Source organism: Ammospiza nelsoni, chromosome 7 (genome assembly GCF_027579445.1).
Source record: "Ammospiza nelsoni isolate bAmmNel1 chromosome 7, bAmmNel1.pri, whole genome shotgun sequence".
Classification (NCBI taxonomy): Eukaryota; Metazoa; Chordata; class Aves; order Passeriformes; family Passerellidae; genus Ammospiza; species Ammospiza nelsoni.
Window position 1 is genome coordinate 21,119,201 of NC_080639.1, and position 22,092 is coordinate 21,141,292.

General features: G+C 37.4%; 1 protein-coding gene across 6 annotated transcripts in view; it reads left to right on the top strand.

The window, feature by feature from the left end:
• Window positions 1-22,092, top strand: part of STK39 (serine/threonine kinase 39) — an 80,778-nt gene that overhangs the window by 38,510 nt on the left and 20,176 nt on the right. For all 6 annotated transcript variants that reach the window (XM_059476300.1, XM_059476298.1, XM_059476299.1 and 3 more), the window contains 3 exons: window positions 8,240-8,362; window positions 8,491-8,523; window positions 10,467-10,534. In XM_059476300.1, the coding sequence (XP_059332283.1) occupies window positions 8,240-8,362; window positions 8,491-8,523; window positions 10,467-10,534 (224 nt within the window). The remainder of the gene's footprint in view (window positions 1-8,239; window positions 8,363-8,490; window positions 8,524-10,466; window positions 10,535-22,092) is intronic.

Genomic DNA, 22,092 nt, shown 5'->3' on the forward strand with positions numbered 1-22,092 from the left:
TGGAAGAGACAGCCTTTCTGCCTCTCTTTGTTCATAGAGGTAACAAGGAGTTTTGGCAGGATGTGGAAGTGTGTAATACTTGTGATTTTGTATATTTTTGGGAAGTTTGTCAGGAATGCCATGCAGGTGCAAAGAGGATTCTCTAAAAGCCAGGTGGCTCAGAAGTAGCATTCCCACCTGTTACCATTTGCTTAAAGACTGATGGAGTAGGTGTGTGAGAATTTTTGCTTTTATATGGAGAAATTAAATATTTAGCCCTCATAGTAAAAAAAAAAAAGAAAAAAGGGGAAATTAAAAAGAAAAAGAGCCCAGGCTCAAGAATCAAGAATCTGAAGAAAGTGTAAATATGTTTTCCTGGTTAGACCCTGTAAAGCTTTTACAAGTATAGTAGCAAAAATAATTGTGTCATTTGTTTTGACACTCCTTTCCCCTCTGCACTTGTGCTTGATGCTGGTGATATTCTTGGAAGCTCCTGGGGTGAGCTGCAAGGGAAGTGTAGGTGATAAGGACGTCCTTGAGATGGTGTCACCCAGTAATAGTATAGGGGACTTATTATTGCGGAAAAGTGCTCTTGTCTCAAGGAGTTAAAATTATGTCTGGAGCTGAAAACTTCAAGGTTTTAACCAGAACAAGTCGATGAAGGCCAGCAGAGCAGAAAGAAGGTCTGGAACAGTAATTCTGTTTAGCTCTGAAAAACAGCTCCTCGAGAAGGTTATTCAAGCAGTGTAGCTGCAGCTGAAGGTAAAGTCGGTATGGGAAGAGGAGAGTCAGGGCTGCGCAAGCCGGCAGTGTGGGATGTACTGGCAGCAGGGGGCAGCCACATCCAGTGCCGTGCGGCCGCGGGACCCATCCTGCCTGAGCTCAGGCTGCCCTCGCAGGCTGCGAGTCTCGCTCCAGCTCTGCCATTTTAAATGCTGTAGGCTGGTAGAAGGCATGCTGCTCCTTGATATCTGACTAAATCAGGAACGCTGGGGGTTTTAGAAAATTGGATTTTATAAAAATTGCAGAACTGTGTTAATTATTTTCTTCTTAATTTATGACTTTTTGAAGAACTACACTCCAGTTTAAATTTGATCACCTTAATATTTGAGAGAGACCTTGAATAAATTCAGGTCTCTTTAAAATCTGTGTGGGATGCAGAATGTGTATTACAGTAATTTCTCTATGTACATAAGCAATTGGAAACATTGGAGAAAATAGTAAAAGGTAAAAATTGGAATTTCACCTTGAAATGGTACTTTCAAGACCCTGAGTTTGAAAGTAATTGGAAGTCACAGTAATTTCTTATTTGAATTCTACAGTAATATACTGTTTTCCTAAATATTCTTTACTGTGTCTCTAATGCTGACAGTGAAACCCACCTTATAATGAGTTTTTTACTACTGAGTAATGAAAGCTCTACATAAGGCTATATTTTTCTTTCTTTTCACCTCTGTTTATTTTAAGAAAGTAAGCTGCTTGGATGATAGAAAAGCATGGTGGAATTGGAAAATGATGATTATCAAGGTGGCTCTAGTGATCCCTCTAGTGGAATGTCTTCTAGCAGTGATTCACCATCATGATGTGCATTCATCTGAGCAGCCAGGAAAGAAAACTCTAAAGATCTGGATCTGTCTTCATCATCTTTCAGAGTACTAAGCTACTTCACCAATTTGCTGTGTCTTTGATTTGCTTTCTTTGATTCTTGCCAGGTACCCTTGGCCTTGGCACCTTAATTAGATGGGAAGGGTGGCGGGAAGCAGGCAGGGAAAAGAAAGAGGATAGAGAAGAGCTTCACTCCGCATGTGTGAATTAGCCATCGGGTCATGCCTGTCAGCCATTTGGGATTCCTTGTGTGGGAACAATGTATCTCCTCTGCACAATTAATTGAAAACATCCTCCTGAGCACAGGTACACGTTCATGCCTGAAAGGACTGTTGTTAAAATGTGAGTGAAAGAATTATTTGTAGCTAATAACATTCAGTAATGAACTTTACATAGTGGAACTAATAAATGGAGAAATAATGTCTGAAAAGCAAAAATCATACTGAGTTGCTAAATTTCACATTTCCCATGTGACTGGAATTTCAGCAAAACTGCAATTTCTCAAAGCAAAATCAGATTCCAATTTTGGACTCAGGCTGAAAGCAGAGATAATAAGTATGTTGCAGTATTTAGGTAAAACCTCATGTTTGAAGAAAGCAGAATTAGGAGTTCAGGGAATACCTGCACTTGTTTACAAGATGTTTTGGTAACAAAATAGTGTCTTACTTTGAGCCACTACATTTTGCTGTCTCGAAGCACCATTATCCCAGCAATAGAAGAATTGGTGAAGAGTAGTAAAGAGGAGGGTGTTAGACAAAGAATCCCCCAGAGTGGGGGAGGACTTGTACACTGATGCACTGGTACTTTTCTCATCATTTTCTCTAGAGGTGCAGGAATGTGCTCCCTCATCCTGTCTCTCTTCAGCTAGTAATGGCTTTGTTTTCCTCTCACTGACAGCTGCACTGCATTCCATTTCTAAATTGGGAGCCTAGGTAGGATTTCATGGCAGTCTTCTCAACTGATGGCCATGCCCTTGGGTGTCACACTTGTCATCATGTAACCATGATACTGTTTGGCTTATAAAAACACACCAGTTCCATAAATATTTAAAGTGTTTTTTTTTTTTTTTTTAAACAGAGATCTGTTTTTTGTTGACTTCTGCTGTGTTATCCCTTTAAAAGGTTGCTCTTCCAGATCCAGTAGAAAGCTGAAGAAATCCTGTTTGATGCAGAATTATCAGTCTCCTGTATTCAGTATTCTTTCATGAAGAAAGATATAATGATCCTTGTATTTCTTGACTTTAAGCTGCCAGTGTAATTGATTTCTCTGGGAGGGAGTATTCCAATAGTTTCTGTGTATGAGTATGAAACACTGCAAATTCTAACTTTTTTTCCAAGTATGAGAAAAACATAAGACTAAGGTTTTATTCCATGATGATATTTGCAGCATTCAGACTGGTTTAAGAGGAGAGGACATTAACAGCAAATTGCTGTGATATCTTAGCACTTTTTGAGTTCTACAAAGCAGATTGCCAGTGTGTTTTTTTACAAAGGTAGCGGTACGTCCCATTAATAACGGTAGCCTGCATAAATTGTTGTGAGAAAAACAAAGGGTTGGAATTGCATAAAACACATTCAGGCTTGCAGAAGTTTTGTGGTTTCCATCAGAATAAAACTAAGACTTCACAATAGAATGAATACAGAGGAGTTTAGGAATGGCCAGCAGTGAAGGGGTTAGGATGTTCACATGATCTGTGAGCCTGGGTTGGATGGGGACTAGCTTTCTCCTGAGGTACTGCTTCAACTCTTCAGCAAAGGATGATGTGAACATGTGGGAATTCATGTGCTGTCTTGGACCTCAGGGTTTTTGTGGTTTGGGTTGGTTTTTTTGTTTGTTTTTTTTTTTTTTTTTTTTTGCAAAAATGTGATTACACTGTAGGTGTTCTTATGCAAAAAGAACAGTGTTCATTGACTTTAATATATATTGTAGAAAGTGACTTCTTGCCATTAACTTCAGTAGCTAAGCTGTGATTAAAGCTGTAAACTGTTTAAGGCAAAACACTTGCAGCGTAACTGAATACACAATGGTAGGCTGATTTTCTTTGTTGCATTGAAATAAAAAATACATGCATGGGGTGGAGATGAATACTTGATTTTTTTGTCCTTGGAAGCATTCAGGAAAGGTTTGCAAGATGGTGAAAGGTAAAAGTTATAAAATATGTTTGTTCTATAAGCTTAAGCTGTGGATGGAAGGAACTGGTCTAGGGATTTCTTTTGAGAGAAAAATACACCAAGCAAAGTGTGGTGCTAAACCCAAAACTACTCAGTAATGTCCTATTCCTCATCACTGTTCTTTCCATAAAATAACTAGGATGGAACTGGTTTTATAAATATTTCTCATGAAGAGAACTTCATATGAGAAGTGAAGCTCTTGAAACTTGAGATTTAAAAAAATAAAAAAGGAGGGGAGCAATGGCTATGCAAAAACCCTCTCCTTATCAATTACCAAGTAAATACTCACACTTTGAAGAGTATATTTTTTCTATAGGATCTTCTGGGATCTGTGTAGCAGTGGGAGTCCAGTCTCCTGTAAGAACCAGTGTAATGTGAAGGTATACAGCATCAGTTGACTGGTCTTTTTTTTTCTGCCTGAAAATCAAATTTAGGCTTTTATGAGGACAGACTGCAGAAAATGAAAAAGATGAAGTTTTTAAATAATCACTTTGTTATTACTGTTCTCTGGGGTATGTGGGATTCGGTATATCTCCACTACTGTACTAGAATATGTAGCTGTGGTAAAATAAAAGACAATTTTATCTCCAGCTGCAGTATTTCTGGAAGGATATGTGTTTAAAAATAAAAAAGTATAGCTTGCCCTCTATAGAGATACACAAATGCAAAAAATGGACAACAACACTGACTGTTCTCTAGTTTGAAATTAATAGGAAGCAGTGTCAGGGTTCCACAAAGACTTTTGCAGATGTGCTTTAAATGTGTGGAATCTACACATTTGGTACTCTCCAGGAATTCAGGAACCAATTAAATATGGGCTCTCTGTTACCTCTATATGGAGGGTGGCAAGGCACCTTCCATGATATTTAATACTAATGCTTATTAATGCCATCAGTTTTACTTACACAAATGCATCCTACTTCCCATGCTTTCAGGTCACCATAGTCTTTCTGTGGAACAAAGTTTAAAAATGCTCATTTAAATCTCTCCAGGACCCCATTGCAAATATTCGGTTGCCAGAGCTTCAATAGGAATACCTTAAATATTTCAGATGGTGGGAAAGTCAGTGTTAGAAGTTCAGTCATCTTCCTGCAGAAGGAGGAAAAATAAAGTAGATGCATAATATTGCTCTTACTGACAGACTGGATTTGTAATATAGTCTAAGACCATGTGTTCTACCATGTATGAAATGCAGTAATGCTTTATGTGTATGCACTGGTGTCCCACAGTGTATGCTTTTTATTTCTTTCTTTATTAACTTATAGACACTGAAATAAAATCTGCAAGTGGGCCCAGCTCTTTTCTATTTTGAGCAGTTGTGAATAAGGATGTAGAAAATTCTTGGTGTTGAAAAAGTCCTCATTCCCTTTGCTGTCACTTTGCAAAAATGAACTTGCAAAGAGATTGCAGCAGCTAAAGAATCAGTAATGAATAATAGATTCTTCTTTCCACAGTCTCTAACATCTACATATAGTGAGCACATCATACCTTGAAGAAAACAATTTATGTTTTGCTTCTCTACATTGTTGCCTTCTTTTTATCAAGCCTTGGGAAATGTGGCAGCTTCTGCATTCTGCTGATGAAGTTCTCTCTCTGTCAGGCTGATTAGGCCTGACCTTCACTGGGTGGGATTTACAGTTGCCCTGTTCATCTGTTAACACTCATTCTCCTGGAAAGCTAGGGCATGGTGTAATTGGCAGGGAATGTTAAATTATCTGTATCCTACTTTAAAAGGATGGGGACAAAGAGTTCTGTCAGCAGTTTAATTTATACTTAAATCTTTGTGACTGTGTTGAATTCTGCAGTAAGCTTTAACCAAGAACAACATATGCAACAATACTACTACTAATATAATGCTTAATATTCTGTGGTGGTTGTGTTTTTTTCACTTACTGATTTGTCCAACATTCTGTGCTTTAACTGATGTTCATGTCTTTCTTCCACAGCTGTGGTAATGTTGGCAGCAATTTATTAAGCTTTTCCTCCTAGAAACAGCTTTTGGTTGTACATTACAATGTTCTGAACTGCTTTGGTATCGGCTGTAGTTTAACTGCCAGTCATTCAACGTAATTTTTTATTCTCTGTGTCTTCTGACTTATGTGAAAAATGTTTTCTAATATGCACTATTTGTCTTGTAAAACTGAACTTCCATTGTTTTCTATATTAGCAAAAGTTATGGTTCAGTTTAGTTCCTATTTGGAAGGATCATTTAGATTTTTAATCAGTAAAATACAAATTAGGATTGAGCATGTTTTAATTTGTTTTCCTTTCCCTCTGAAATACTTCCTGAGATATACAATTCTAGCATAAGGAATTACCGATGTTGTGTATTTTGACTGAAGCTGACGGGGAAATTACATTTGTATGGCTACTGCATGCAATGTAACCAACTTACTTCTTATTGTTGTAGATACACAAGAAGTTTGTTTAGGTTCCATGTTCTGTCCTGGGTTTGCTTTGTGCCTTTGTATATAAATAGCTTCCTTTTTTTTGCTCCTTTATTTCTCTCTGCAAAATGGAAGACCTGTAGCAGGGTATCAGGAGAAATATATAGAATATTCTCAATTGCTTTAATGCTGTTATTATTGGAGTGAAATGCATGCATGCTGCCTATGGTATCAGTCTGCTACTAGTATCTCAAATGATAGCCAGAACAGAAATTTAATATGTTATATAAATTATGTATATTTCTATCCAATATCTGATACTAGAGTGAGATGTTTACGATGAACAAAGAGACAATTTATTTGCAGACATGGTGTGCCACTAGTGCTCTTTCCTTCACCTAGGTAGGGTACATGCCCTCCATATGTGACTGATTCTTTGTGGCTTTAACTAGAACTGAGGGATCAAAGCCAGGCTTGTTAGTCTAAAAATTGTGCAAATTAGTTCATCAAGTGTTGCAAGTGTTAAGTACACACACCAATTTAAAAAAAGTTCTAGACAACTATTTCACATTTCTGAAAGTTGAAAAGGTTGGGTACTTTGCTCTAGCTGAAATTATAATTTCTTTCCTGTGAATGTGTATGTTGGTGGGAATCAGTGTGATTGAAACAGAGTACCACTAAACTTGTTTTCCTGCTTTCAGAAACCTCTCAAGAAAATAATTTAACATGATATTTTGCTTTGTACTTGGGCCATTTGTTTATTTTTTCTTAAAAGGCAGTCTATTTAAAAATTGGAAATCCGCTGCTCTCTGCAAATGATGCAAGCATCATTAAGCCCCATTAAAATAATTCTGTTTAGAATAAGTCTTCATAACAGCTGAAAATGGAAGCAGCAGAAAATACTGATTAGTGCAGGATACAGTGTTTGAGTGTGCCTGTAAACCAATATATCCTTCTGTGCTGGAAAAGCATGGTTTTAGTTGTGGATGATGTCCTCTGCTAGGTTTGTGTAGACCCATTTGGAAGATGCCTATGCTGTTGAACAAAAGCCTACCTCAGTCTCCTTGAAGGACAATAAATTACATCCACAAGCAGCAGGCAAATTGCCTGCTAGATTATCTTGTGTCTGTGCTGATCCCTGGTGCTGTAGACAGTAAGAGCCCACTGATTGTGCCTGGGCTGATTGCAGCTGGGGAAAGAATTGCTGTGCTACTACTTGCCTTGGTGTCTGCCTGCTCCCCCCTCCCAAATACAAATGAGCTGCTTCTACCAAGCTTGGAGGTAACTAGGCTAAAATTGATCCAGTAGGAACTTGGTATGGGAAACAGGGAAAATTGGGCAGAATTTGTCTATCAAGAGATGGAGTAGGGTATTCCCTTAGTGTCCTCCATAGGTTTCCCTTCTTCTCAGTTACAAATGAGAACAAAATATGGAGAAACTGAGTAGGGCACTCTAATTCAGTTGTACAGGGAAAAAATGTAAGGGAGGAATACCAAATTGTGCTTGGCCTAAACGCAATACAGGAATAGCATAAATGCCCAGCTCTCTATGAAAATCTGCTTTGGAAAAATTGTATTAATGCCCTGAATCACGGTTTCCTTGGAGGCTCATGGTCTCAGACTTGAAGTGGTCTAAGCTGTTTTCATGTCATGCATCTTGCTGTTAGGATGCCTGATGGGATTTAGAAACAGCTGGAATTTGTCCCATGCTGCATCTCTCTGCACATTATGGCTTGCAGCAAACCATAGGGGTTTAGAGCAGGATTAATACCAGCTTAGTCTTTCTTTTAAGTTTCATTATGCTGAAAAACACTGTAGTTTTTCTAGTCAGATTTTTATATTTAGGTTTTTTCCCCTGTTTTGTGTTTTCCATTACTGCTGCCAACCAACAGAATGTAGAACCAAGTTGATCACTGCTCGTATAATGCAAGGCATCGAAAGGAGGCTTAAGGAGGTCAGATATTATTGGAATATGTTAGTGGCTTCTGCAGCAAATTAATGAGAGCAGACAGAATAAAAATTGCAAATAATTTCTGCTTAACCAGAATACCAGTAAAGACTAAGGATGTCTATGTAATAGTAAACAATATTTTGGTAGGTCAGACGAGTGCCAGGTTCCAGTGGCCACCTCCATAAAACAGAAGATGGGGACTGGGAATGGAGTGATGATGAAATGGATGAGAAGAGTGAGGAAGGCAAAGCTGCTATTTCTCAGGAAAAGGTATTTTGTGTTTGTACCAAGACCTTTATACTCTAAAAGACATTCTGTCTTTATGTTAATTGTTAGTATTTCTAGATCTTTGTTGCATAAAGCTGCATAGCTCATGTCTCACTGCATTTGTTTTCCAGTCACGAAGACTGAAGGAGGAGGAGAATGCAGAGGTAAAAATGTCTTTATCAATTTATTTTTTTTCCAAGCATTTGAGTAAAGAGATTTTTTTCATGTCTGCTGTTAAAAATGTGAATTGAGGTGGGAGTATTGTTCTGCAGCCTTGTATGGCAAGTGTTTGTGAGGATAGAGCTGTTATGCCATTGTGCCTGTAACAATGGACTTCAGCACACAGTGGATAAGATGGATAGGAATTTAAAAGTCATGTTATGTTTGTGCCCAGGAGAACTCATGAAGATAGGTGATTTGGCTTTTTTTAATGAATCTTTGTAACTAGAGCACACTAATTACTGTCTGTACGGGTAATGAAGGCTGTGTTGGAGTAGCTAGAACATCTCCAAATAATTTTTTCTTCTTAGTATCTATATCATGCCATGTAGCTTATAATTAAAATATTTCCTTCCATACACAATAAAATAGTTCAGTACTGAAGCATATTAGATTAACTCTGAAGAACAAAGTACCATATAGAATTTCATGGCCCTGTGCTAAGTGTGGGAAGCATCGCTGCTATAATCAATTGTTTAATAGAATTATGGCTTACAGATAAATGATCTTTAAAAATGCCTGTTCCTTGGGTGGGTGACCCTTGCCACTTCACCTGCAATTTTAGATTCTCTGATTTTCACTGGTGTCAGAGAAATCTTCTAAAAGACTAGCAGCTCTCTGTCACATTTAGTCCTGTTAGCTCCTGTGATGACCCCTGTGTCTCCATTGCAGACCTAATTTACACAGCTCTTCAGCATCTCAGATACTTTATGTAAGCAGAGTACAAAAATAGGACTTTCACCACACAGTCTTACTGTCTTAAATGTTGAGAGTTCTACTGCTTGTGACCTGGTAACTCATAATTTTTAAAAGTTGCTTAGTTTATGGAAGAGAAAAAAACCCTCTGCTTGAAGTGTTCTGTTGATTTTTGTTTCCTGAAATGCTCTAGAAGATGACTTGGAACTAAGGATAGTGCATCTTGTCACTGTTGGTGTGTGCCTCTGGGGTCTTTGGGATCCACATTGCTATATATTGGCGTAACGTGTCTGTTGAAGGTGCAGAAAAAATAGTAATTTATATGAATGGAAGCAATTTAACTGAAGCAGAAAAATCCCTGCTGTCATTGCTATTTAGTGATTGTGAAAAAGAATTTTCCAAAAATTCAATAATGTTTCCTGAAAATACACAGATAATAAAATACAGATCTTGTGTAATTTTTTTCAAGTGGCTTTGATATGGAAAACTGTTGAAAAAAAAAGTCAAATGAAATTTGTGATGCAATTCTTTATTTTCGGAGGGCTTCTGAACCCTTTGTAACTTCTGAACAGGCTGTTCTGTGACTGGTGAAAATATACCAAGGTGGGTATGAAATCATAGTAGGGTAGAGGAGCCTGGTGCATTCTGTGTGTGGGATACACTTTTGCTTGAGACTTCATTGAGATTTTAGTTGAGAGCTGGGAGGATATCACAGTGTGAGGGAGGAGTGATAAGGTGAAAGATATCAGTGTTACTGATTTTTCTCTGCTGAAGACATCCTCTGAGCTTGATATCTGCTTTGATGTGCTGCTAGTTCCTTGCATATGGGTAGATGTAAGACTTCCTTAACAACCAAAACTGTTACACAAAAATAATGTGAGTAGCAGTTTGGAATTCTTACTGTGTGCATATTATTCAATAGGTAATTGTTGCTTTGGTGCAAGGTGGATTATAAGCTCCTACACTCAGTGCTTTAATGCAGGCCTTATTTATTACTTGTGTCTCTGTAATTGAAATATGGGAATTTTACTGGTATCAGCTATATTATAGGCTGTGTACTGCAAGTGTTTAAAGTTAGAGAATGTGTTAAATATTCTGTGCTAACTTCAAACTGTTAGCATGGAAAGTTTTTTGTGATTTTTTTTTTCCCTTTGGCATCCTTTATAAGACTTTTTGCTTTTTTCTCTAATAGTCTCAGCCTGCTGTTAGTGAGGAATACAGTGAAGTTCCATGTGCGGTGAATCTTGTCTTAAGATTAAGGTAAAAGATTCTTCTATTTATTTAGCCGTATTATCTTGATCTCCCTCATTACTCTCATAATATTAACATAAAATCAGTGCTGAAGTGTATAATCTCCCAGTATGACCAGTATGAATAGTGTTTGTGTGACTAATTGCTGTCTTTTAATTGCTTACTGAAATAGTGTAAAATGAAAAGCAGAAAATGAATGTGTCTTCAGGCTGTGTACCCTTCATTAAGGATTTTCTTTCTTTTTTTCCTTATAATGCAGAATCACAGTGAGAAGTTTTTAATGAGTTTCTTTCACACTTCAGCAGTCAGCCTCTGACAGAAATAAGCCATAGCTGTATTACAAGTTGCCTACTCAAAATGTTTTTCACTGGCAAGTTTGATCAGCCACTGTGGAGAAGAGATGGGTATTTTAGAAAATGGATATAAACATGTTATCAGGCTTAAATTTTTGCTTAGTTGAAGTAAGTCAGATTACCTTTAATTAAAATTAGTTTATAACTAAGGTTTGAATTGCTTAATTATGCAGTCTAGTTCTTGGATAAAACTATTTCTTCATATGAAACTTTGATAGCTTTTTATGTGTATGATAGCTTTTTAAATGTTTTTTCTTAAAAAGCTTATTACCACTCACTTTTAAACTTGCTTATATCTGTTTGTGTTGACAGGATATCTATGTGAGGTTGTAAATTCCTAATTATTGCTATGGAGAAAAGTATTATTAATTTTTATGCTAACAAAAACATGAGAAGCCAGAAATAATTATAAAATTACAACCACTATGTTAGAAACAAATATCATATCTATACGTAACAAATACCTTTAAAACAGTAGCATCAAAATTTGTTAGTGTTCTGGTTCCACCGTTTGTAATCAGAAAAAAACCAATTACACAGAATGAGTGCCAAGTTTCAAAATCTGTTTTCTTCCCTTTGACTACTTTTCTAGTGGCAGATGCAAAAAAATTTGCATGGCTGCCAAAGGTTGTGTAAAAAAGAGAGGATTAATGAATTTTGTTGTGGGGATAGGAAAGACTTAGAGATTATTTGGAATCATTTTGGTTGTCCAATTTACATAACTGCCCAGTTATGCTATCAATATTCTTTTTCATCTCTCTGCTGGCAGGTAGATGAAACCATTTACAAACAGACCAATTTGCACTGCTGTGTGTACCAATGTGTACTGCAGTGAGGTGCTTTGGTTATCTATAAATGATCATAAAACCCAGAGAGTGATTAGCTTCTTACCCAGTTATTTGCAGTGCTGGCATATTCAGAGGGCAAACATTTTAGACTTGCAAGTATAGTGAAACATCAGGAATTATGCTTTCAGTTTTCTGCAGCTTTTGAGCCACAAGTGAAGGAGGACTGATCCTGGGAGACTTGAGTTTCCAAGCTCATACTTGCACAATGAACTTCTGTTCTTTTTAAGGATCCTCTTTAATTCATGGCTGGAAAAAATTCCCTCTCCCTGCCTTCCCTAAAAGCAAGTCTGTAGTAATGAGGTTAATTTCTTATATTTATGAACATATAGGTGATTATTGGTAGAGAGGGAAGAAAGAAGAATTTCTGTTTTAGGAATCAGAAAGCTTCTGTTAAACAGAAAAAAAGTGTCTTGAAAAGCAGATACTCTCTTGGGCCTGGGAACTCTGTTAGCAGTGCTGAGAAAACTAAAAATCTGGTGTGTAATTTTGCAGGGTTTTGTTATTCTAACTTTCCTGCTTTTGAGGGAAGAATGCTGTTTAGTGCAAACCTCTGTCCCATGTGAGCTCTGGCTGTGTCTGGTCTCGGTGGTAGGAGGAGGGCAGAGTTATAGATCTTGGCACAGACTTTGCTTCTGCTGGCAGCCTGAGCATGTGAGTGGGGTCAGAGCTAGCACATGAGCAGTGTGTGTGTTTGGGGGCAGTGTAGGGGTGTGGGCTGCAGTAAGTAACACACTTGTCACTTTTCTTTTGTTTGGCCCTTTATGAAGGACTGATGTGACAGTGAGGGCTACAAGCTGCCTATATCTCTGCCCAGCAGCATAGGTTCAGAGACAGCGTTTAGAATTTCTGGGTATTTGCTAATTTAAAGGCAGGAGTTATTTTGTTTATGGAACGTTCACCAAAGCTCAGGCAGCCACTGGCTGACTATAAATATTGTCTTTAGCAAGGTACCTTTGGTAGCACTTGAGTTGTGCTTTCTGTTCATTGTTGACCTTCTTCCCTGTTGAGACTTTGTCATGGAAGTTGATGCAAACATTTAGAGCTTTTTGAGCAGAAACAACTTAGTCTGAGGCTTGGGAGTGTGGACCAAAAGGTTTACAGAGTAGTGCCTGGGGATTTGGGACAGGGCAAACGATAAAGAGATGGGCAGCCTTAAAAAGGAACAAGAGGTGGGCAGGAAGAAAGTACTCCTGCTTTTTTCTTTTTTCCTCTTCTACAGTGAGGCTACACCATGACCCCCCATTGCATTTTAGATGTTAGCTTGCAATTTTTTTTCCCTAGCAGTATGTTCCAGAACAAGCTTAATAGTACCCATAAAAATTAAAAATTGCTTTCATGAAGGAGGAATTCTGGCAGAAGAATCAATGCATTTAAGTAATTCTTTACCTGGGTGGTCAGGTTCTATTATTTTTTTTCCCAGTCACAGCAGAGTTGGACTCATTCAGTGATTCAGTAGGGTGTGCTAAATTAACACCATCCTCTGTTTACTGCAAATGCCTTGTTGCGGATCAGAAACACAACTCACAGTCTGAAATAATCTTTGAAGAATCCCATGGTACTCTTTATACAAATGGTGGTATTTAACTCCCTTACTCAAAAAAGGGAAAACCGTCCAGACTGATTTATCTGTCCTTGCCTTGTATTTAATACCTTTCTATTTTCATAGTTTTCTCAGTGTGAGCTGACTTGTCAAAAAATTCTGTACTGTTGGGATTATTTCCTGGGCTGGAGACAGCAATTTCCTTTTTTTTTTTTTTTTTTTTGGTATTTTTTGTAGTATTGTGTCTTGGAGTACATTGCCCCAAAAGGGAAATTATCAGCAGGCTGTTTTAGGTAATTCCCTGAAAAGCTCTTGAAAGGATCTAGTATTAAATGCTTAATATGGGCCATTAGTGTTTTAAAGCTCTAATGTAGTTAAGAGACCGTGCTTGAATTTTGCAGTGAGCTGAAAATACTGGTTCTCAGTGGCTGGATCTGTTACCACAGTGTGTGACTCTGACCCAGCCTGAGCAATTGCCACTTTGAAATGCCAATGCTTCTGTATCCTCACCCTCAAGAAGAAGTGGTATTTGAGAGTAGGGAGGAATGAAATCTGTAATCCAAATTTGTTTCCAGTAAGGCTGTGAACACCGTGTGTCTCAGCATCAGACCCTGGCAGGAGCTCTGCAGAGAGAGGCCAAGGCAATGTCTGTGATTGAGTCCTCCAACAGGACTGTTCACAGCACCAGGGAAGGGAAATGGGGAGGAATTACCACCCTGGATTTGAAATTTCCAATCTAACCAAGCTGTTGCAGTTACAGATTTAGGAAGGTCACTTATTAGAGGGTTTGACTACTTGGATTAATAACAGAGATATTGTGTTAAATTAGGAGAGTTGTTAATGGTTAATAAGAATTGTTAAGAATTGCAAATTATCTGAAGCAATCTAAGATGGTTAAATTAGCTCCTATGACAGGAAGATAATTTATTGACAGTAATTTGGAATGTCCCAGGACCTAATTTAATACAGTTCCTGCACACTAGATGAATTAAGCCTGTGGAAGAAAAGGGGCAAATGGAAATATTTTACTGGCAAATGAATTTTACTGGCCTGTGAATGTGGTGTTGTAGTACATTGGGCAGGACTGAAACCATTTGAAATATTTTTTTTTCCCTGTTCCCACTTAGTTGTGTGGTTCTCCATCTTTCCACTGGTGGGGATATTCTGGGACTGTGTTGGGTCCCTGTAAAGCAGCCAGCTTTCAGTTGGTTGGTTTGTGACTTCTGATATTTTTGAGGGGAAGGTAAAATTTTAAATAAACTCAATTTTATTTATTTTGTTTTGCCCCACATTTGTCCTTGTTCTAGTGGGGCCAGTGAATGGCCACAAGAGGTGCACTGGGACAGAAGATGTGACAACAATTTAACATAGGAGCAGATTTTGCTGGTGAAGCTGATTTACTGTAAAGAGAAAGTTTGGCAGCATAAACAGATGAAACCTTTGAAGAGTTTAAGACAAGCCTTAGACTTTTTTCCATGCTTCCCACTCTTTCTGATAAGCTAGTCAGGATCCATGACTTTTAGAGGGATGATATACAGATTGTAATTTTTGTGGTGGCCAGGTGTCTTTCTGGTTTACCTAGAAGTCTCCTTTTATTTTACAGTAATATACTGACAGGTGATCAGCACTGTAAAACTCTGAGCCAGTGGGATTAAAAGGATGCAGACTTCCAGGCCGTTTTTGATTAAACATGATTAAAACTTTCTTTGATTTGGGTAAAGTCAAAAGCTTCTCTGTGCCTTCCTCTCAAAGCCTGTTTTGTGCACTGGGGAATTACAAGGTTCTATTAAAAACTCCATATACCTGTAGAAGTTGTTTTAAGTCTTTTGTCTTGATTTTATAAATAAAATCACTTTTCTAGAGCTCTATTCTGCAACACCCCCGGTCTCCTGGCAATGATTGGCCTTTCATGCTTTCTGATTTAAGGAACTGGCATTTTGCTTCAAGCATTGTTGCTATTTTTCAATGCTGTACTTGAAGAATTTGTCACTGGAATAACAGGTTATAATCCCTCTTCTTGTGCACCAGGCATGCAGAAAAGGCTTTGTTTGCTTAATCTCTAAGTTGCTCTGGTATTTCTTATCAGTCAGGCAGATGGGGTATCACTTCAGTCATGCAGCTAATACAGGTTTGACTTCCTTAAAGTGTGCACTGATCAATAATATTTGGTATCAAAACATACAGAGATACACTCAGAGTGGAGAAGTTAAATTACAGGCAAATCCAGAAAGGCAACTATAACCACAACCTGCTGTAATGCTTAACAAAGTGATCAAATTATGTGCATGTTATCCTTTCTATTATTGAAATCCTCTCTGAATACTTCCAAGTGATTTTTTTTTTAACATTACTGATGTTCTCTGTACTTAATTCCAGTTCCTTTTAGGAAAAAGTCTATTTTAGATCACTTCTGGTTTCTACCAAACATTAAGATTTTACCACATTAATAAATTCTAAGCATAATTGTGTATGCCCTTCCTTGTATTTCAAGTACTTGTTATAAACTGATGCTTTTCAGAAGTTAAATCTTTACCACTGCTCTTAAAAAAACTTCTGTGCTACTTCAGAGTAATTTCAGAGGAAAAAAACCTCATGATCAATATTGCCATCTCTGCTGCAAAAAAAACTTGATAGCTTTTTGCTGAATATTCCCACTGCTGATTTATGAGAGCAGGTAGGAAGTGTGAATTTCAAAAAAGATGATGCAAGTGAATACTGCTTTTCACTGTCTGTGCAGTGAAATGAGTCACTGATAACTGAGGCAAAAAATATTGTTTCAGAATTTGCTGCTTGACTTAGCTAGAAATGAACATAGCAAGTCAAAAAATTGAAGGGCTTTCAACATTCTTCTGATTTAGCTTCTGGCATCAGCAACTGCAGAAATTGAGAAGCAGCATATTTGGATATAGATATATTTAAAATGTCTCTAGTTCTAACACTTCTTTGTCATAATATGTAGACTTGGGGCTGTAAACCAGTGGATTGAGAGAAAGGACTTAACATTTATATGTCGTTTCTAAAATGTATCAGTTTTCTTGTGTTTTTCTGTCACACATTTTCCAGGCTTCACTATCATATCCCATCCATTTGTACTAGATGGAAAGGACTCTACTTTCTTTGGAGTCTTAAGCAATCTGGACCTATCAGCTATGGATAGAAGTGTTGTAAAGACCCGTCCTGAGGGAGGAGCTATCAGCTGCCCTGGAGCCTTGGACAGTGTTCCTAGCTGCTCTGATTGTGACCATAACAATTGCCTTGGTGGCTGATTTTTTTAATGTGCACTTGCCTTTTCTGTATGCTGAGTGGCATAGAGACAGTAAATCTTTAACAGGTAACTGATGCTGTCTCATTCCAGCAGCTTATCAGCCAAATGACAATGCTTCATTTTGGCATTATGTTTTCCACTCTCGAAAGCATCATTTGGCTGTGCTTTGCTGTTAGTGTTGCTGCTACCTCTTGATGTGTACTGATTTTAACAAGTGTTTGCATCATCTGAGAGATCTACTTTTTACCCAGGATCATGTGATGATTAAATAGTAGTGGCATTTTTGTGTTAAATTAAACTGTTGAGTTTAATTTAAGGTTTTTAATTTGAATTTTATGGTAAGGTTTTGATGAATGTAAAATAATTATTTGGAACCACATTTTATTAATACAGAGATTTTAGTCCCATTCTTCTTAGTGGGAATCTCGAAGCAGAAGAGAATTCAAAGATCTCTCTTGTTCTTACCAAAAGTTAGCAGTGATGCCTTTTCATTTAATTTACAATTGACCTGAAGTAATTAAAATTAAGTAGAGCAGAGCCATCTCCACAGTGCTGAACAGGCATGATCTGCTCTTGATAATATGGTAATTTGTAGTGGAGGAGCCTGGGTATTGACTAGTAAATGACAGCTGAGCATCAAAGTGTTAGAAATAAAGGAGTTTACACAAGCATGTGGTGAATCCTCAGGAGGCTAATGCTTCTTTACAAATGCTCTGTTCTCTTGTGTTTATATAATCCCACAGGAGCCTTTGTGTTCTGATTCACAAAATTACGTTAATAAACATACATTGCTCTTATTGCTGCTTTGGTTCATCTGTGTGCATAGCATCATGACTTCAGAAATCCAGAAAGTGGGGGCAGGAGCAGGAGAAAACTGAACTATGATTTCTGTTGAGGTAGGAGAGGATTCTCACTTGCTCTGACCTAGGTTAATAGCTACATTCCACAGCTGAAGCATAAGAAAATTGTAAGGCAGAGAACATAGATGTGTAGAGGATTGAGATTGGCTAAACCTTAAATATGGGATGAATTAATTTTTTTACTTGTTTATTCCAATATTTTAGTCCCTCATTCTCTTTATAATATTGAAAGTAAAGTGCCAGTTTGTATTTCACTGTTGTGTGTATATTAACTATGTTCTGGAAATAAAGTTGAAATAAAGTTTTAATTAATCAAAACTGAGATAATAAACAGGTACTATGGATCATCAGTGCAGGTATTTAATACTTAAAATTCTGCTTTTAATCAAAAAATACACCACCTGTGAAATAAGCTACCAGTGTGAATACAAGGCTACATAGGCTTCATGGGGGAACTGTGTTTATCCTGGGCTTTCTGCCTTAAGCAGATGAAAGACAAAAATGGGTGACACTTTATTGAGAGAAGGGAGATGACCTTTTGAAATTTGAGTGACATTTGGTGAGGCCAAGCATTTCTCTTCAGCATTTTTTCCAGCAAGATAAAAAATACATGTAAAATTTCTTTTAAACCAACCCACAAACTCCTCTCTTCTATGCTTTCCCCCCTCAATTATATTTCTTGCATTGTATGCACTAAGATCCTGCCCAAGAGATGTAGAATGAAAATTGGATGAGTACAGCTCTAGGATGTATGACCCACCTATCACTCTGATTAGTCCACTTCATTTTGATGTGAACTTCTGCTTTCTCTGCAGTCTAAATGAGCAAGTCATGTGAATTCTTCTGTGATTTTAATTACAGCAACAACTGCAATGAGGTAGTGCAAATGCCAAGCTGCTCACCCTTGCTTCTAAGGCTATGCTATCTTGTTTTTTCCATTCTAACTTTGCTTCCATGGTAGTTTCAATGCAGTTCAAATTTTAGATGGTAGGAAGATCTGTGGGTCTGAAATTTTGTACAAGTGAGAGAATTGTTTGTTTTTTTTTTTCTAATTTTTTTTTTAGCATGTGTTTTTTGTTAAAGCACACTGACTTGGCCTGTGTCATTAGTCCCTGATGGTGGGGGAGCTTCTGTCCTGGTGGGAATAGGGCTTATTAGGAATACGAGGAGGGGAAAATCTGACTGGTGAAGGGTGCCATGTGGCACCATTGTTATGGAGCTTTCATAATAAAGTTTCTACAGTTTTGGTTAAAGATGAGCTTATTTCTGTTTCTAGAAAAGAATGCATATTCTGCATTCTGCTGTTGTCTCTTCCAGTCATGAGTCAGCTGTGGTGGTTCCCGTTTTGTCAGTACCTGCATTCTTGGATGCTTAGCTTCCCACATCAGGCTTTGGAACCACATGTGATGATTGTGTAGCTGATGTCTGAAAATTAGGCAAGCAGTGCAGAGACAGAATGTGGATGTTCCTACACACCTGCACACACACACTTCTTTGGGTTTACCTAGTCTGAGAAATCTTTTTCTTGCTTTGGGAAGGAAGAATATCCAGTTAATTAGCTATGGTAGGATACATCTCATCCAGGAATACAGACTCTCCCTGAGGGCTGTATGGAAGATGCTGAAGCTTGTGTGAAATAGATGCTGATGATTTTGATAACTCTGCATAAGAAATGATGGATAAATTTGTGAGGGTGAAAAATATGGCTAAATTGAAAGAAAATCGACTGCTTGATATATAATCAAAGTATTCCAGCATGTTTTAGTCCTAAAGTTTAATTCCAAGACATCTCATTTTCCTGAATCGCACTTACGCGACAGACATTCTGCTTTTAAGGACAAAAGAAATAATGATATTTAATGTCTCTAATTTACAGTTGTATCATTACACAAACAATTTTCTATTTTAATTCAACAACACACATCTTTTGTCAATCATGTGAAACAGAGATAATTGACTGTAGCAGGAATCATGCTATCATTAGGTAATTATTTGAAGGCTTCTTTAAATGCAAATGCCTGAAATCTCTCTCATGTCTTATGATTTTGTCAGTAGAACCATGTCAATCTGAATAGTTGCATAATTTGTTTATTCTCTAATCCTGATTTTGGTCAATATTAGCGTTGTTTTACAAATAACTTCCTTCAAAACAGAATATCTTTCTTTTATATCCTAATGACAGGATTGCCAATGTTTGTAGGTGAGGGGCTAAGTGGGTGGCCTTTGTGCTTTTTCAACTTCCTTGAGGAAGCATTATTCCCTTGAAATCGGATTTAGCAGTCTTGGTGTGCATATCAGGTGATTCTGATGGAAACAAAAAAGCAATGAAGGGTTGCAGAACGTGCTTTCACAAAGTGGGAAGTTTTAGATTCTGCGATTACTTCGCTGGTAAGATGGCTGCTGGATGTCTTAGCATGGCATGCTTTGGTGTCACCCATATTCAAAACATTTGCAATTCTTCCTGTTGGAGGTGAGTGCATAATGCAAATCAACTTGAAGTGAATAGAAATGCGCAAAGTACTTAAAATTTACTACTTTTTAAAAAGAGATGAGGGATGGGCTTGTTTTATGCATGATAATCAAGGTATATTAGTCTGTAATGGCACAGAGCTAGAAGCACATAAGAGCTATTATAAGAGATGGAATAAAGGTCTGAGTTGGCATTTTAAAACAGAAATAACTTTTTCACAAATGCATTTGAGAAAATAGGAACCATTAAGAAATGATGAAGAAGATAAAGTTATTAATCACAAAGATACTAAGTGCCTTTTTTCCAATCCTATTTCTATATAGCAGAAATCAAGTCTGTATGCTGCTATATGATAAGAGTGTAATGGATGTAAGAAAAAAAAGGAACAAATTAAATGCTGCTTGGAAACTCTGCCTACAAATAAATCAACAAATCCAAACAGTTTTCACCAAGGGAGGAGCTAGCAAACTAATTTGTAGTTACAGTGACATTAACTAGAACCAGAAAAGTGTCTAAAGGCTAGAAAAGACCATGAGGTGCTTTTAGGGGAGAACTCAAGTGCATCTGCTATTTGGTGGATTATATATTGGAATACATAATTTATGGAAATCAATAAATGTCTGGCAGGTAATGGAACAATAAGCAAAAGCACTTACAGGCTTCTAGCAAATTAATCTTGCCAAGCTTTCATTGTTTTTCTTTCCTGAATAGCTGAATACCATTATAAAGAAAGCAGCAGTGTCCTAAGTTCAAAATAGTGCAGAGTGTAATAATTCTCCATAGCAAAGTTGGATTGCTGAATATATATCAACCTTTAATGAATTTTTGCCTTGACTAAAATAAACTGATTTGACTCCTTAACTTTTTATCTGGGATATTTTGGAACTTAGAGACAATCTAACATAGAGCCCATGTGCATCATGCATGAGGAAGGAGTGTAACCAGGAGCAGCTCTTTTTTCAAACAGCTGTGAAAAGCTGGTAATTTTAGTAAGAGTTCATAATTACTTGGTGCCTTTTTACATGATAGGTATTCTGCTTATGGGAGGTCTGTGAAAAGATATAATTGGAGAATCTAATGGATTAATCTTCTTGGTCATAGAATCAAAATGGTTTGGCTTAGAAGAGACCTTAAAGGTCATCCTGTTCCTACCTCCTGGTTTACCTCTATAAAGGTGTGAAAGTCTTTATTCACTTGATTTGTTTCTTCTGAAGTGTGTGCAGGAAATGAGTATTTGAGTTACATCAGACATTTAGTCAGAACATTTCTTATTCAAGAATAATGCTAAATTTTTGTGCATTTTCCTTTTCTTTGGAAAACAGTTTTTGTCAAAAGGAATCCTGGAGATAGGTCTTTAAGTTGATGGTTTTTATGTTTTTTGTTGTTGTTGCTGTTTGTTTTAACAGAAAGCCAATCATGTTTTTCTAGGAGAGAGAAAAAGAAGCTGATAGTGAAGCTGGCTAGCTTCATTATTTGCAGCTTTGTGCTAGTGACCTTAAATGTCTGTAGTTCTTTATTTAGAGTAGATTTTTGGGAACCTGAAACTCCTTCACCTTTGAAGCATTTAGTAGATTCAGTAAATGAGTACTTTTCATTTTAAGCACTGCATGTGGCATACTCATTTTTCAGGGCTTGCTCTCTTACTGTTGTGTGTGCTGCCAATCATTCTGGGTTTTGTGTTTCTGCATGTTGCTGGTTTTGGCTCTGTAACATTCCTGGATGTATTTAGCAAGCAGTAATAGATGTAAGTCACAGCTGAATATGCTTGCCTATTGGATTTAGTTTTCCCACAGCAAGACTTCATGGCCTGGTATGCTGAAATAGGAGCTTGCATACCGTTTCCTTGCTGTGGAGAAGAATAATGAACTGCAAAACACATTCTGTTGCCCTTAGCATTTCAAGTGGATTGAGCTATTCATTAGAAAAAGAGCGGGCTACAGCGATTAGGTTCCTCCCTGTGCTCAGCTGACTTGTCATTTCCAAAAATGAGATGGACGTCTGTTTTGCAGAGGCTTATGTTTTGTTGATGGAAGAAATTATTAACTAAACCTGAAGCTGTAAACATGCATGGAATGGGGCACAGTATAAGGCTGTAAAAGAATTCTATAACATTGCTATTAACTCCCTTAAGACTGTATTGCACACTGAACTGGTTAAAACACTCTTGGAGGCAAGCAGGAAGACAAAAAACCTTGGGATTTAACATTTTACTGCTCATTTTATATGTAGGT